This window comes from Salvelinus namaycush, chromosome 31, assembly GCF_016432855.1.
Source record: "Salvelinus namaycush isolate Seneca chromosome 31, SaNama_1.0, whole genome shotgun sequence".
In the NCBI taxonomy this organism is placed as follows: Eukaryota; Metazoa; Chordata; class Actinopteri; order Salmoniformes; family Salmonidae; genus Salvelinus; species Salvelinus namaycush.
The window spans coordinates 32,469,783-32,487,506 of NC_052337.1; the positions used below are offsets into that span (position 1 = coordinate 32,469,783).

At 42.9% G+C, this 17,724-nt stretch overlaps 1 protein-coding gene across 1 annotated transcript; it reads left to right on the top strand.

Annotated features, from left to right (window-relative positions):
• The first annotated feature begins 1,653 nt into the window (after positions 1-1,653).
• Positions 1,654-17,441, top strand: LOC120025896 (TNF receptor-associated factor 2-like). Its single transcript, XM_038970610.1, has 11 exons — positions 1,654-1,841; positions 2,060-2,138; positions 2,443-2,541; positions 2,773-2,934; positions 3,088-3,162; positions 3,365-3,439; positions 3,610-3,696; positions 4,185-4,661; positions 4,822-4,999; positions 5,598-5,746; positions 17,223-17,441. The coding sequence occupies exons 1-11, from the start codon at positions 1,654-1,656 to the stop codon at positions 17,439-17,441; spliced, it is 1,788 nt and encodes a 595-aa protein (XP_038826538.1).
• Positions 17,442-17,724: the final 283 nt, after the last annotated feature.

Sequence of the window (17,724 nt, forward strand, 5' to 3'; positions counted from 1 at the left end):
GGTACCCCACCTCCAGCTAAAGATGCTGATAGCTTAGCAACTACGATAGGGGAAAGCAGACGAGAGCAACACCAATGGATTTACCATTTGTAAGCATCATTCGCAATGTCTGACTATGCACGGAGCATTTTTGTGTGATGACCCGACCATCAACTGTTCTGACACGACTGTAGCGCGAGCTACACGGTGCTATGACTGCTGACTCGAAATGTAAACAAAGGGAGACGGGCCTTTTGCTATTTCTCTCAATGCCTGGTTAGCTGCATTGAAGTTGTCGTTGATCGTGTCAATAACTGTTTTTATTTATGCACGGTGCATGTGTTAGTACAAGCAGACCGTAGGTCCATGTGGTCGATCGTGTCTGCTAAACCATAAATGTTTCAAAATATAGAAAAAGATGTACTGAACAAAAATATAAACGCAACATGTAAACTGTTGGTCCCATGTTTCATGAGCTGAAATAACAATTTCCCGAAATTCTCCTTAAATTAAGCACAAAAATATTATTTCTCTCAAATGTTGTGCAGACATTTGTTTACATCCTTGTTCAGTGAGCATTTATCCTTTGCCAAGATAATCCATCCACCTGACATTGGCATATCAAGAAGCTGATTAAACAGCACAATCATTACACAGGTGCACCTTGTGCTGGGGACAATACAAGGCCACTCTAAAATGTGCAGTTTTGTCACACAACACAATGCCCCAGATGTCACAAGTTTTGAGGAAATGTGCAATTGGCATGCTGACTGTAGGAATGTCCACCAGAGTTGTTGCCAGATAATTTATGTTAATTTCTCTACCGTAAGTGGCCTCCAATGTTGTTTTAGAGAATTTAACAGTACGTCCAACCGTCCTCACAACCTCAGACCATGTGTAGCCATGTGTAACCTGGCTTCTTCATCTGCGGGATTATATGAGACCAGCCATGAAATTGAGGAGTATTTCTGTCTATAATAAAGCCCTTTTGTGGGGAAAAACTAATTATGTTTGGCTGGGCCTGGCTCCTCAGTTTCAAATCCATTACCTTTACAAAAATAAAAAAATTAAACAAATAGAAATAACCATGGTTTTCAAGCGCCCCTGCCCAGTCGTGTGAAATCCATAGATTAGGGCCAAATACATTTATTTCAATTGACTGATTTCCTTATATGAACTGTAACTCAGTAAAATCGTTGAAATTATCGAATGTTGCGTTCATATTTTTGTTCAGTATAATTATTTTCTCTTCTAATACAATGACAAGCTTTTTTGAATGCACAATTATCAGGCTAGATGCCATACCATGCCAATTGTTTATTATGGGCAATGGGCTATAATGCCTAAACAAGAACCTAAACAAGAAATACATACTGGCAAATACATCAGATCTGCCAAATTGTCTATCTCTGACCCGACTGATGTAGTATTGTATTAGTGTCATATACAGGAAAAGCAGTGGCCTACTGTCTGCAGTACCTTTCTCTCAGTCTTAATTAAATAGTATTATAGTTTGGTTTCCAAAAGATATTCAGATGGAGACCTGCGCTCACTGATAATCTAGCTTTACCATGTCATCAACACATCAGAAAAATATGCCTTCATAGTAAACTTTTCAAGTTAATTTGGACTCTGACGTTGTTGTTGCCAGGTCTTAGGCGTACTGAGGGAATCATGGCCACGCAAGAACCATCCCCTCCGTCGTCCATGGAGAGCAACAAACCCGGCTTCCCCAAGCAGATCCTGGCCAACAAGCTGGAAGATAAACACCTGTGTAACTGCTGTCAGAAGCTGCTGCGGAGGCCCTTCCAAGCCCAGTGTGGACACCGCTTCTGTTCCTACTGCTTCAATAGGACTGTCAGGTGGGAGTTCAAAGAGTGTATCTCAACTGTATACACTCATCTGTATTTTCTTCTTTAGCTGTAATGTGTAAGTACTGGTCTGGTAAAACCTAAGGAAGAAACTTTAGACTATTGAAATGCACCCCAGGTTATGATGCCTGATGAATATATTACACATTTGACAATACTGACTGTACTGTTATTTTGTACTGTTTGTTGACATAATATTCCCATTACAGAGATGGACCTCAGAAATGCAATGCTTGTATCAAAGAGGACATTTTTGAAGAGCCCACGTCGATTCTAAAACAAGGCTGTGTAAGTTTCTACAATATGCGTCTTTCATTACAGTGCCACTTTATCCTCTCAAAGAAAAAGTAAGATCAAAATGTACCCTTCAAATAATATGCGTCCATGTTATTTCGAGCGTGTGCGCTTATCTCACGCACGCACGCACGCACGCACGCACGCACGCACGCACGCACGCACGCACGCACGCACACACACACACACACACACACACACACACCTCTCAATCATAAATTAAGCATTCGGAAACAGTACAGATTCACTGTAAAGGAAAAAGCCTCAGCAAAATGTTTGTTTGCTCTCACTTCTGCAGGCTTTTCCTGACAACGCAGCTCGACGAGAGGTCGAAAACCTCTCTGTTGTCTGCATCAGTGAAGGCTGTACCTGGAAAGGCAATATTAAAGAATATGAGGTTAGTTGAGTGTGGTTTTAGACTGATTATAAACCTTTTCATCATTCAATGATGCATTTAGACAGACGTTTTTGTTGAAAAAAGAAATGGTGCCACAGATGGTTATAAGCAATGCACCTCAATACTCTATTTGCTTTGCTGTGTTCTTGCTTCACGATCAGTTTGACCGAAGATCCTTGTTTAGGCTGTTCTGAACGTATACTAAAGCCAAATGAATCCTGTCTCTTACAGTTGAGCCACGAGGGGAAGTGTGAGTACATGATCATCCCCTGCCCCTCCTGTAAAGAGCAGATACGCTTCAACGAACAGGAACGCCACAACGAGCGAGAGTGCCCTGAGAGAACTCTCAACTGCAAGTACTGCAAGGAACCATTCCATTTCAAAAACATCAAGGTGAGAAATAATGCATGCTCTGAGAGAGAACTTCCATCCATCTGTTTATTTGTGAAATCTCTCAAATGGCTGGCTTACGATTGTATCAATTTTGCAAGGAACATTAGGGTCAATATTTGTAAGAAGCTATACAAAAACACGTCCTTTATTTAGGCCCACGACGAGATCTGCCCCAAGTACCCCATGATCTGTGAAGGCTGTGCCAAGAAGAAAATACCCAGGGAGAAGGTGAGTTCTTAAAGTTTCAACACACACAATATAGCCAATTATAGCCAAACGTGACTGAATGCGTTTGGAAAATGCATAACGGAAAAGGAAGCTCAATATTGAGAGAAAATAAGCCACTCTCTTTTAAGAAGGTTGATGTTTGAAATAGCTGTAGAACTTGTCAAATCATTGTGTATTGTTTTGTCTTTGGCTCTTTCCCTAGTATGTGGACCACATTAAGTTCTGCAGCAAATTCAGAACTCCATGCAGATTCCATGTTGTTGGGTGTGATATGTCAGTAAGTAGCTTTCTTATCTCTCCAGAGCTATGGTTTTAATGAATCCTAATTAAACAAACGAGGTTGTTACTGTGTAATTACTATTTTACCATGTTATTTCTTAAATAATACCTGGTAATAATGCAGTGCTACTGTTAGAACAGCTGTCCTCACCCCCTATCTCTGTACAGGTGGAGAAGGAGAGGATCCATGACCACGAGAGGGCCTGCGCCTACGAGCACCTCAACTTGCTGCTGCACTACATTATGGGCATGAAGGTGAGGATGAGTATGGATGTAGTGGAGCGGAAATGCCCATTACACACACTAAAGCAGTGGTATTCAAAGTCGGGGTCGTAGGGGAACTGCAATGGGGTCGCCCAAAAAATTATTATAAAAGTACAAGATATTATATGGGACTATATAAAAAAGTTGTTGAGAAAGATAATGAAATACAATTGTATTTAGTAGATATATTTATTGGTTTCCTTTTGTTTTGTTAAGAGATGAAAACGTAATGAATTGAAGGTTATGTGCTGATGTAAAAATCGAAATGTACCAATTTTATGGTTGTGTAATTAGATTTGGGGTGGGGTCGCGAGAAATTAATGCGAAAAAAATGGGGTCCCTGCTGAAAAAGTTTGAATAACACTGCGCTAAAAGATGGTTGTTTGCATTAGCATTTACTTAGCATTTACATTAGCATTAGCAGACTTGCCTCTGTGTTTACTTTACCCACCTTATTTTCTTCCTCTCCATCCATGAAGGTGAGCATGGAGGGCCTGCAGCCGCAAGGCCTGGAGCTGGCTGGAAACCAGCTCCTGGAGCTCCACCATTCCCTCAGGGAGCTGGAAGCACGTGTCTCCCAGCTCAGCACTACCTCCACCGGGCCTCCCGTGCAGGGGGCCACCAACTCTTCTTCCTCCCCGGGCCTCTCCGGGCCTCCCGCCCTAGCTCTTCCCCTGGCTCCACCTCCCGCCCTGGCCCCCACCCTGACTGTGTCCACCTCCTTCACCCCCCTGCCCAGCTCGGTGGGGGCGGCCCTGGAGCTGCAGCTCCACAGTGAGAAGACCAAGGTGGCGGAGCTGGGACGCAGGTGCACCGACCTGGAGGTGAAGGCGGGGATGTTTGAGAATGTGGTTTGCGTGTTGAACCGAGAGGTGGAGCGCTTTGCCACAACCATGGAGGCCAGTAACAGACAGCACCGCCTAGACCAGGATAAGATCGAGGCCCTGAGCAACAAGGTAGGAAGGCCCTGAAGCAGAAATTAAATTCAGTCATTTAATTTATATAGCCCTTTCCCAACATTTTAATTCAATGGCATGACTTACTGGGGTATAAAGCTGGAGGTTCTGAGGTTATTGAATTCATAGAAGCTAACACATATTGGTGTGTGTGTCTCAGGTGCGGCAGCTGGAGAGGACGGTGGGGCTGAAGGACCTGACGGTAGCAGAGATGGAAGGCAGGCTGAGGGAGATATCGGCCACCACATTCGACGGCGTCTTCATCTGGAGGATCTCTGACTTTACCAAGAAGAGACAGGATGCCATCGCTGGCCGAGCCCCTGCCATGTTCTCACCAGGTAAACCTAAACTATTGCAGTCCGTGTTAAGACTGAGACCAAAGGGGCTTCGAGACCGAGTCAAGACCGAAACCAGAACAACCATATCGAGACTATATTATATCATAGTAGTGCAAGTCATAATGACAGTGCAAAACGTAGGCTATTGTGTTTCCATAATAATATTTAAATCACAGTTTTTCAGCCTTCTACACCAGTAAATATGGCTATAAAATGTCTGTTTTTCCCCAACAGCCTTCTACACCAGTAAATATGGCTATAAAATATGTCTGTTTTCCCCCAACAGCCTTCTACACCAGTAAATATGGCTATAAAATATGTCTGTTTTTCCCCAACAGCCTTCTACACCAGTAAATATGGCTATAAAATATGTCTGTTTTTCCCCAACAGCCTTCTACACCAGTAAATATGGCTATAAAATATGTCTGTTTTTCCCCAACAGCGTTCTACACCAGTAAATATGGCTATAAAATATGTCTGTTTTTCCCCAACAGCCTTCTACACCAGTAAATATGGCTATAAAATATGTCTGTTTTTCCCCAACAGCCTTCTACACCAGTAAATATGGCTATAAAATATGTCTGTTTTTCCCCAACAGCGTTCTACACCAGTAAATACGGCTATAAGATGTGTCTGCGGATCTACCTGAACGGGGACGGGACAGGGCGTGGCAGCCACCTGTCTCTGTTCTTTGTGGTGATGAGGGGACTGAGTGATGCTCTGCTCAAATGGCCCTTCAACCAGAAGGTAAGGACCAGGGGACACATTTAGAAAATGCATAGAATATGCGTTAGAAGGTCATACATTTTACATGCTGTATATTGAAATCCACACGAATCCTGTAATTTATACAGTACCAGTCAAACGTTTGGACACACACACTCATTCAAGGGTTTTTCTTTTCTTTTTATTATTTTCTACATTGTAGAATAATAGTGATGACATCTCATCCCAAACCATCTCAATTGGGTTGAGGTTGGGTGATTGTGGAGGCCAGGTCATCTGATACAGCGCTCCATCACTTTCCTTCTTGGTCAAATAGCCCTTACACAGCCTGGAGGCTTGTTGGGTCATTGCCCTGTTGAAAAACAAATGATACGCCCACTAAGCGCAAACCAGATGGGATGGCGTATTGCTGAAGAATGCTGTGGTAGCCATGCTGTTTAAGTGTGCCTTGAATTCTAAATAAATCACAGACAGTGTCACCAGCAAAGCACCCCCACACTATCACACCTCCTCCTCCATGCTTCACGGTGGGAACCACACATACGGAGATCATCCATTCACCTACTCTGTTTCTCACAAAGACACGGTGGTTGGAACCAAAAATCTCAAATTTGGACTCATCAGACCAAAGGACAGATTTCCACCGGTCTAATGTCCATTGCATGTGTTTCTTGGCCCAAGCAAGTCTCTTCTTCTTATTGGTGTCCTATAGTAGTGGTTTCTTTGCAGCAATTCGACCATGAAGGCCTGACTCACTCAGTGGCCTCTGAACAGTTGATGTTGAGATGTGTCTGTTACTTGAACTCTGTGAAGCATTTATTTGGGCTTACATTTTTGAGGCTGGTAACGCTAATGAACTTATCCTCTTTAGCAGAGGTAAAGGACCAAAGGACAGATTTCCACCGGTCTAATGTCCATTGCTTGTGTTTCTTGGCCCAAGCAAGTCTCTTCTTATTGGTGTCCTTTAGTAGTGGTTTCTTTGCAGCAATTTGACCATGAAGGCCTGATTAACGCAGTCTCCTCTGAACAGTTGATGTTGAGATGTGTCTGTGAAGCATTTATTTGGGCTGCAATTTCTAATGAACTTATCCTCTGCAGCAGAGGTAACTCTGTCTTCCTTTTCTGTGGCGGTCCTCATGAGAGCCAGTTTCATCATAGCGCTTGATGGTTTTTGCAACTGCACTTGAAGAATTGCAGTTGCAAAAACTGATTGTCTCAAACGCATTAAGAAGGAAAGAAATTCCACAAATTGACTTTTAATAAGGCACACCTGTTAATTGAAATGCGTTCCATGTGACTACCTCATTAAGCTGGTTGAGAGAATACCAAGAGTGTGCAAAGCTGTCATCAAGGCAAAGGGTGGCTACTTTGAAGAATCACAAATATAAAATATATTTTGATTTGTTTAACACTTTTTTGGTTATTACATGATTCCATATGTGTTATTTCATAGTTTTTATGTCTTCAATATTATTCTACAATGAAGAAAATAGCAAAAATAAGGAAAAACCCTTGAAAGAGTAGGTGTGTCAAAACTTTTGACTGGTACTGTTTATCTTCAAATTGATGTGAAAATGTGCAACACAATTTTGATTTTGCATGACACGTGTGATGTATAAATCAGACATGCTTTTGTGGGATTCTCTCTCTCTCTCTCTCGTTGTCCTGGCAGGAAACTCCAAAACATGTCTGTAATGGAGATTATAAATATCTAATTCTATGATTTATTACTTTTCTATATCAGACATTGGGGTGTTTTGTTCTTACTCTTTTTAGTTGTAAATAATCATTAATCAACAAAGAGGTGAAAAGAGGGCAACCCAGTCAAGTGTTTTCTCATCTTATGTCAGACAGAGTTGTTGAGGTAAAGTCAGAATGGCAGCTGGCAGGTTTGTGAAGTCATCTGGTTTGCACTCATGAGGTCTATCCCTCACACTTTCTGTATCTCTCTCTGTATCTCTCTCTGTATCTCTCTCTCAATTCAATTCAATTTGCTTTATTGGCATGACGTAACAATGTACATATTGCCAAAACTTACTTTGGAGATTTACAATATTAACATAATTAAAATAATAATAACCAATATTGACAACAGTAACACCAATATTCAAGGGTCAAAATAACCATACATTGAGCAATAACAATACAATAAGCATAGAGGACAGGTTGGTTGGTCTGTCAGACACTGTCCCTCATCTTATGGCAGGCAGCAATGTACGTAGTGCGCTGCCAACCCACAGCTGTCTACGTCCTCCCCCAACAGGATGGGTAGCCTATTCTCATCAGAGAGGTCTTTGAAATCTTGAATAAGGGTTTCAACTCTGGGGAAATGACACTCTTGTTTTATATTTTTGACATTTTGTCAGAAAATGCAGCTCTGTCTCCGGTTCTGCTGTGGTGCAGTGGTTGCACAGCCTTTCCTCTACAGGGAGCCAGGTTTTCCTGTGTTTACCCTTCTTAATGGCAAGGCTGTGCTCACTGAGCCTGTACTTTGTCAAGGTTTTTCTAAGGTTTTGATCAGTAACAATTGTCAAATAGTTAGCCACAGTGTACTGTCGATTTAAGACCAGATAGTACTGCATATTGCTTTGTGCTTGTGTTTCCCAATAGGTAATATAGTTTTGTTTTGATTGTGTTGTAATTTTGTTTATTCTGATTGATTGGATGTTCTGGTCCTGAGGCTTCAGTGTGTTAGTAGAACATGTTTGTGAATTCAGCCCCAGGACCAGCTGGATGAGCGGACTATTGTCTTTGCTCAGCTCTTGGCATTGCAGGGCTTGGTAATGATATGAGTACTGTATTTTAAATGTTTCCAAAACGTAATTGCTCTATTTTATAATTTTTTAAATTATTAGTGGATATTGGCCTAATTCTGCCCTGCATGCATTGTTTGTAGTTTTCCTCTGGACACGTAGGAGGATCTTACAGAACTCTGCATGCAGGGTTTCAATTGGATGTTTGTCCCATTGGGTGAAATCTTGTTTTACAAGTGGACCCCACACCTCTGCCATAAAGTGCAATTGGTTCAATGACACATTCAATTAGTTTTAGCCAAATTTTTATAGGTATTTCAATTTGAATTCGTTTTTTAATGGCGTAGAATGCCCTGCGTGCTTTCTCTATCAGTTCATTCACTGCCTCATTAAGGTGTCCAGTTGAGCTTATTTTTCAACCTACTGTAACGATTGTCGTCGGGAGAAGGAGAAGAGGACCAAGGTGCAGTGTGGCAAGTGTCCATATTAACTTTTAATAAATACTAACACTTGAACAAAAAAACAACAAAGCGACAACCGAACAGTTCTGCAAGGTGCACTACACTAAACAGAAAAACCCTACCCACAAACACAGGTGGGAAACAGGATACCTAAGTATGGTTCTCAATCAGAGACAACGATTGACAGCTGCCTCTGATTGGGAACCATACCAGGCCAAACACATAGAAATACAAAACATAGAACAAAACATAGAATGCCCACCCCAACTCACGCCCTGACCAAACCAAAATAGAGACATAAACAAGGAACTAAGGTCAGGGCGTGACACCTACGTAATTGTAGTGTGTGCAGTACTCTATATATTTTGTATCAATTGAGAACTCACTCTCTCTCTCTGCATGCTGGGAATTGTATGAGTGTTGTGTAGAGTTAGAAATCCTGTTTTTTCTTTTACGTTTCCTTTTATTGGTGGTATCTTTTTTCTTCCTATGCATGATTAAGGTTATCATTATTTTTATTTAGTTGTTGTGGTAGAATTAAGTATATTGTTTGTCGTGTCGATAATTACCCTGGCTTTGGCGGGGATGGCGACCCACATGGGGACGCTGTCGCTGTCACTTCGGCACGGCTTTAGGTGTGTTACTGAAGCTACTGTCACTGTGGAGGAGTTGTTGGTCGCCGTAGGAGAGAAGGCATGCTATGAGAATGTTGCTTATGCGTCACGGATGAATAAAGCGATGTTGTTTTTTCTTAAAGAAGAGCGTCTTGTTGATCGTATGGTTGAGCATGGCGTACGTCTTAGTTAAAGGTATGTTTATTCTAGTTACGCCGCTTTTTTTCCTCTGTCAACAAGGGTAACGATTTGGAATATACCGCCGTTTATTCCCATTGAGATATTCCCATAAGCGATATGCTTGCCAGAAAAGGGAGAAGGCGGAGGGAGGGGCGCATGTGGTCCTTGTAACGCCTGGGCCCAGTGATGTAGGGAGAAGTGGGTCGACAGTGGTTGAGCAGCCACAAGCACCTGTTGAGGAACAAGTTGTCCATGTTGAGGGCACGGAGTTGCAACTTGTACCAGAGGAGAATGCTATGCAGCAGAAAAATATTGTTGTAGAAGGTATGGACAGATCTGAAGAGCAATTTCCTCAGACTGGTGATGAGTTGCCCAGTACAAGTGCTGGGGTACAGGGGGGGTTCATGTGGAGCTAGGCTCCCAGGTAGTGGAGAAGATGCCCACTACGAGTAATGGCGTACAGGAGGGGGTTCAGGTGGGGCTAGTCTCCCAGGTAGTGGAGGAGATGCCTGGTACGAGTGATGGGGTGCAAGTGGGGAGTGTTGAGAGGGATGTGGTAGAGGGGAGTCAGTGGTCTGTGGGCTCAGTTGGGGAGGATAAGGATATGGATATCTCTCCTGATACGATAGCAGCTGATGAAGACTCAATTTACAGTCTAGAGGAGGTAAATGGGTTCCTGGATCAGACTTTTGGGAAATCTGTGAAATTGGCAGATTTTTTTGATGTTGATAAGTTTGTGAGGTCAGCTGTGATGTTACAGAAGACGGTGGGGTTTGACCAGCTGAGTGAGAAGAAGCGTTTTCGCTTGAAGAAATGTACTACTGCTGTCACTGCAGCAAAAGGCAGTGGGAAACGCGGTCAGGTTAAGAGAAAAATAAAACAATGATGATGATCATGCCTCATATGGTGTTTTTTTTTCTCCTTGTCTGGTTTATCTGTGGTGTTTTCTGCTTTTCCTTTCTCTTTTCTATATGGCGGTACTAAGGGTAGGTTCTCTCAATATAAATGGGGGAAGGGACAGGAATAAGAGGGCTTGGGTATTAGAAGTAATAAAACAGAAAAGGCTTAATGTAGTTTTTCTACAGGAGACACATAGTGATGAGGCTAATGAGGTTGACTGTGTTGGGAGGGGCAGCATATACTCAATCATGGTACTAATTTCAGTGCTGGGGTGGCCATTTTGTTTTCCTCAGGCTTAGGGGTGGCTGTGGTATCTACAACAGAGATTGTCAAGTGTTGGGTTTTATTGGTCAGGTGGATGTTATGTTTATTATTTATTTACATTTTTTATGTTTATGCTCCTAATGAGGGTACAGAGCGTATTGCTGTATTTGATAAAATAAAGGAAACCTTAAGACAGTGTGACCAAGAGGGGTGTATGGTTTTAGTGGAGGACTGGAATTGTACAGTGGGTTTTACTGTTGACCGCACTGCTGAAGAACCTCATCTGCGGTCAACCACTTGCCTGTCTGGTCTATTAACTGAGTTTGAGCTTTCTGATGTGAGGAGAGTAAGGAATGCAAAAGTTAGGCAGTACACATGGTTAAAAGTTAATGAAGGTGGTGTCAGTGCAGCAAGGTTAGACAGGTTGCATGTATCCGAGCTAGAGGTCGACCGATTATGATTTTTCAACGCCGATACCGATTATTGGAGGACCAAAAAAAGCCGATACTGTAACGAACTTCGTTGGGAGAAAGAGAGGAGGACCAATGCGCAGCCTGGTAAGTGTTCATGATGAATATTTAATGGAACAAACCTGAACACTGAAATACAAAACAATAAAGTGAACGAACTAAAACCGAAACAGTTCCGTGTGAAACACACAGACACGGAAGACAACCACCCACAAAACACAATGGAAAACAGGCTCCCTAAATATGGTTCCCAATCAGAGACAACGACTAACACCTGCCTCTGATTGAGAACCATATCAGGCCAAACGAAAAACCCAACATAGAAAAACAAACATAGATAACCCACCCAACTCACGCCCTGACCATACTAAAACAAAGAAATAATAAAATAACTAAGGTCAGAACGTGACAGATACCGATTAATCGGCCGATTTTTATATATATATTTGTAATAATGACAATTACAACAATACTGAATGAACAATGAACACTTTTATTTTAACTTAATATAATACATCAATAAAATCTATTTAGTCTCAAATAAATAATGAAACATGTTAAATTTGGTTTAAATAATGCAAAAACAAAGTGTTGGAGAAGAAAGTAAAAGTGCAATATGTGCCATGTAAAAAAGCTAACGTTTAAGTTCCTTGCTCAGAACATGAGAACATATGAAAGCTGGTGGTTCCTTTTAACATGAGTCTTCAATATTCCCATGTAAGAAGTTTTTGGTTGTAGTTATTATAGGACTATTTCTCTCTATACCATTTGTATTTCATATACCTTTGACTATTGGATGTTCTAATAGGTACTTTAGTATTGCCAGCTTAATCTCGGGAGTTGATAGGCTTGAAGTCATAAACAGCGCAATGCTTGAAGCATTGCGAAGAGCTGCTGGCAAACGCAGTAAAATTCAGGCTAATAAGTTCGCAACGAGCCAGGCGGCCCAAACTGTTGCATATACCCTGACTCTGCGTGCAATGAACGCAAGAGAAGTGACACAATTTCCCTAGTTTAATATTGCCTGCTAACATGAATTTCTTTTAACTAAATATGCCGGTTAAAAAAAATATACTTCTGTGTATTGATTTTAAGAAAGGCATTGATGTTTATGGTTAGGTACATTCATGCAACGATTGTGTGTCACGGTTGTGTGGAGAGACGGACCAAGGCGCAGCGTGATTAAAGTTCCACATATTTATTTACGCGAAACTTCCAAACAAAAAGAAACAAACAACGAACCGTGACATCAGAGGTGCCACATGCACTAACTCAAAACAAGATCCCACAAAACACAGTGGGGAAATGGCTGCCTAAATATGATCCCCAATCAGAGACAACGATAAACAGCTGCCTCTGATTGGGAACCATACCAGGCCAACATAGAAATAAAACAACCTAGATTACCCACCCTAGTCACACCCCGACCTAACCAAAATAGAGAATAAAAAGGCTTTCTATGGTCAGGGCGTGACATTGTGCTTTTTTCGCAAATGCGCTTTTGTTAAATCATCCCCCGTTTGGCGAAGTTGGCTGTCTTTGTTAGGAAGAAATAGTCTTCACACAGTTCGCAACGAGCCAGGCGGCCCAAACTGCTGCATATGCCCTGACTCTGTTGCACAGAACGCAAGAGAAGTGACACAATTTCCCTAGTTAAAAGAAATTCATGTTAGCAGGCAATATTAACTAAATATGCAGGTTTAAAAATATATACTTGTGTATTGATTTTAAGAAAGGCGTTGATGTTTATGGTTAGGTACACATTGGTGCAACAACAGTGTTTATTTTTGCAACTGCGCTTGTTAAATCACCCGTTTGTCCAAAGTAGGCTGCGATTCAATGATAAATTTACAGGCACCGCATCGATTATATGCAACGCAGGACAAGCTAGATAAACTAGTAATATCATCAAAAAATATTGATTATTTTTTATAAGATACGTTTAAATCTAGCTAGCACCTTACCTTGGCTCCTTGCTCCACTCGCATAACAGGTAGTCAGCCTGCCACGCAGTCTCCTCGTGGAGTGCAATGTAATCGGCCATGATCGGTGTCCAAAAATGCCGATTACCGATTGTTATGAAAACTTGAAACCGGCCCTAATTAATCGGCCATTCCGATTAATCGGTCAACCTCTAATCTGAGCACTAATGTAGTAGGGTTGGAAGGTGTGATATTACTCCTGTGGGTTTCTCTGATCACCATCATGTGTCTGTTGATATTCACTTGTCCTGTCCTCGAAGGTCATAACCTTACTGGTATTTTAATGTTAAATTGTTACGTGGTCATATTTTGTGAAAGGTTTTTGTTGTTTTGGGAAAAATGGAGGGTTATTAAAGGGAATTTTGAGTCCTTGAGCCAATGGTGGGAGGTTGGGAAGACCCAAATACGATTGTTTTGTCAACAGTATACTGCTCTGTCTCGAATTGAAGTTAAAGAGACTATTAGGGCCCTTGAACAGGATATCAAATCTATTGAATTGAAGTTGCTCACTCAGAATGACCCCGGACTAGTCATGAACTTACAGGACAAGAGACATGAACTGAGGTCGTTTCTGCATGAAAGAGTGAAGGGTGCCTTGATTAGGTCTCGTTTCGCTTCCCTCAAGGATATGGATGCTCCTAGCGCTTTTTTAAATTTTAACCTAGGGCAGTCAACATTGCAACGTAAACAGATGGTCTGCCTTTGTCTCCCTGATGGTGTCACGGCCGTTTAAAGGAGTGGACCAAGGCGCAGCGTGATTTGAATACATTCTTCTATTTATTAAACGAAGAACACTTAACAAACTCACAAAACAACAAAACGAAACTTGAAGCCAACGTAGTGCTCACAGGCAACTAAACAAGGACAACTACCCACAAACACTGGTTGGAACAGGCTACCTAAATATGGCTCCCAATCAGAGACAACGATAGACAGCTGCCTCTGATTGGGAACCATACCAGGCCAAACACATAGAAACACAACAACTTAGAAAAAGAACATAGACTGCCCACCCTAGTCACACCCTGGCCTAACCAAAATAGAGAATAAAAAGCCTCTCTATAGCCAGGGCGTGACAGATGGGAAGGTGACCACGGATGACAGTGAAATGCGCCAACATGCCGTGGATTTCTACTCTGCCCTCTATAAGGCGGAGGATTGTGATTTTCTGAGTACTGATCAGTTGTTACAAGGTCTTCCTCAATTGGGCCCTGAGCAGAGAGTTGCTTTGGATTCTGACATTACTCTGCAAGAGCTGTCCACAGCAGTTATGCAGCTCTCATCAGGCCGAGCCCCTGGCATCGATGGTTACCATCTGAGTTCTATAAGCACTTTTGGGGGTCTATTGGGGAGGATTTTTATGAAGTGGTGTGTGAATCTTTTTCTGAGGGTTCTCTTCCTGTATCTTGTCAGCGTGCTGTGCTTTCATTGTTGCCAAAAAAGGGGGATTTGGCTCTTATAAAAAATTGGCGACCTGTTGCGTTGCTGTGTGCGGAATATAAAATTGTATCTAAATGTCTCTCAAACAGGTTGAAAGAATATCTGGGGCTGTTGGTCCACAAGGACCAGTCTTACTGTGTACCTGACCGCTCTATTGTTGATAATTTGTTTCTAATAACAGATGTTTTAGACATTAGTAAACTGTCTGATGTGAATGTGGGTTTACTTTCATTGGATCAGGAGAAGGCTTTTGACCGTGTGGACCACGAGTACTTGTTCAAAACGATGAAAGCCTTTGGGTTTGGGGATGTGTTTTTGTCTTGGATGAGTTTACTGTATGCTGTGGCCTCATGTATGGTGAAGGTGGGGGTGGTTTGAGTTGCCCCATCTCTGTCCAAAGGGGTATCAGGCAGGGATGCCCAATTTCGGGACAGTTATATTGTCTGGCAATTGAACCAATGCTTTGTTTTTTAAGAGCAAGGCTTACTGGTTTCTCTGTGCCAGTAGTAATGAAGGGTTCCATGATAGCACTATCTGCGTATGCAGATGATGTGACAGTTTTTATTACAGGGGATGAGGATGTTAAGGTTCTCTCAAACGCTTTAAAGGTGTATGAGAGGGCCTCCTCAGCTAGAGTCATTTGGGAAAAGAGTGAATCGCTGTGGGCAGGTCAGCTTCAGATAGGGTCCACTCCACGGTTACCAGGGGGGCTTCAGTGGGGAAGAGATGGGATGAAGACTAGGGTTTTTTCAAAGGCTCCGATGTATTTCAGAAAAATAACTGGGAGGGTGTAGTGGAGAAAGTGTGTGCCAGACTGTCAAGGTGAAAGTGGGTGCTACCCCAGCTGTCTTATAGGGGAAGGGTACTGGTAGCTAATAATCTTGCTGCCTCTACCCTGTGGCACAGACTAATGATTTTACAGACACTGTGGGGTCTGATACAAGAGCTTCAGAAGACCCTTATCAATTTATTTTGGTCTGGACAACATTGGATTAAAGCTGCAGCCCTGTACCTCACTGCATGAGGGTTGGCAAGGTCTGGTGGACATTTCTTCCAGGATCATGGCTTTTCGGCTTCAAGCAGCCCAGAGACTGTTGTACAGTGACGGTTATAGCTGGGTTGACACAGCCTACACATTGATGAGGAGAGCGGGCTGTTTGGGCTTAGACAAGCACCTTTTCCTCTTAAAGTTAGAGGGCGGTGATTTGTCTGGACTGACTCCATTTTATGAGTCTGTTATGCAGGCTTGGAGAGTTTTTGTCAAGTCCTGTAAGGCCGGCACGCCACCAGGGATGTGGCTTTTTGAAGAGCCTCTTTTTTACAACACTGCCATCCAGTCCCGTGCTATGGGTTCAGCCAGCCTACGTTCATGCCTGTTAGGTGTGGGGTGTACTAAGCTGGGTCATCTGATGAGGAGCAGGAGCAGATCGTTGGAGGAGCTGGGAGAAAGAGCAGGGATCCGATCATCTCGCCTACTGAGGAAGGTCGTCGCTGAGGTCTGTTATTCCTTGCCAGTACTTCATCGACAATATGTGACTGACACTTCCAATTCTGATCGGTGGAAGGACGGTCTGGATTATGTGTTCCCTGCACTGATTGTAAGTTCTGCGGCGGGGGATTTCGAGGAGGACGTGCGGATGCTGCTTTCTTTCGATACCCCGGAGCGGGGGGAGTTTAAGGCGGTGGGAAAGAAGGCCATGTATAAAATCTGTGTAAAAGTGTCCTTAGCCTCTTCCCTGGAAGGGGTAAAATCGATGAGGTGGGCGGGTGTGTTTGGTCCAGGTGCCTCCCCAAAAGGCTGTTGGAGGTCTTTATATAAACTGCCTATTGAAAGAGGACAGCTGACCTCCAATGGAGGATAATACATGGAGCCATAGCTACCAACATGCATCTGGTACACCTGGATCCGACAGTTGAGGAAGGGTGTCCATTTTGTGCTGAGTCTGAACCTCTGGCACATTTTGTTTTTACAATGTCCCAGGTTGGTCGGGATGATTGACCTGATCACTAATTGGTTCTCAGCTCTGGGAGAGGTTTTCTCTTCCCAACTGTTTATATTTGGGCAAAAGTACAGGTTTAGTCAAAGGGGTGTAGTTACTTTGCTTAATTTTGTGTCAGGGGCAGCCAAATTAGCAATATGGAAGACCCGAAAGAACAGTATTCGGGGACAGGGGTCTGTGGATGTGGTGGGAATGCTGGAGGGAATGTTGGCAGCGAGACAGAGTTGAGTTTGCCTATTACAAACTGGTTAACAATATTGAACTGTTTGAGTATATGGGGTATTCAGAGGCTGTTATGTTTAGTTACTGTGGAGGAGAATTTGGTGTTGTTTTTAATTGATGTGTAACTATGGTTTTGTATGAGTGTATATAGTGTTGTGGGCTCCCAGACCCAATAAAGATTATTTCAAACTCAAACTCTCTCTCTCACCAGGTGACTCTGATGCTGCTGGACCAGAGTAACAGGGAGCACATCATCGATGCCTTCCGGCCCGACATCACTTCTTCCTCCTTCCAGAGGCCTGTAAGTGAGATGAACATTGCCAGCGGCTGCCCGCTCTTCTGCCCGCTCTCCAAGCTCGACGCCAAGAACTCCTACATCCGCGACGACACCATTTTCATTAAGGCCATCGTGGATCTCACAGGCCTCTAGGATGCACCCTTTGAAGTGGAAGTGCAAGACAACTGAGTAGCACTGTGGCCATTCAGGCTTAATTTTGGCTGCTTTTGAGCGCCATTTCGGCTCCATTTTGGTTCCGTTCGGGCCTATTTCAGTCCCCTTGCTACCGTGTGCTGCATGTGGCTCCAGTTTGCCCAGCTCAGGAGGCCCTTGCACTGTTGTAGCTCTACCATCTCTTAATGCCACAATACTGGTTCCTCATGGTGCTTGAACCCCAGTTGGTGTGGTGTGTAGCTTTATTATTTGTATCCATGGA

Excerpts from the sequence above, each read along its gene's own strand:
- LOC120025896 (XM_038970610.1), top strand. The coding sequence starts at position 1,654 with ATGGCCACGCAAGAACCATCCCCTCCGTCGTCCATGGAGAGCAACAAA. Across the intron at positions 1,842-2,059 it reads TGCTTCAATAGGACTGTCAG|AGATGGACCTCAGAAATGCA; the intron begins GTGGGAGTTCAA and ends TTCCCATTACAG. Across the intron at positions 3,163-3,364 it reads AGAAAATACCCAGGGAGAAG|TATGTGGACCACATTAAGTT; the intron begins GTGAGTTCTTAA and ends CTCTTTCCCTAG.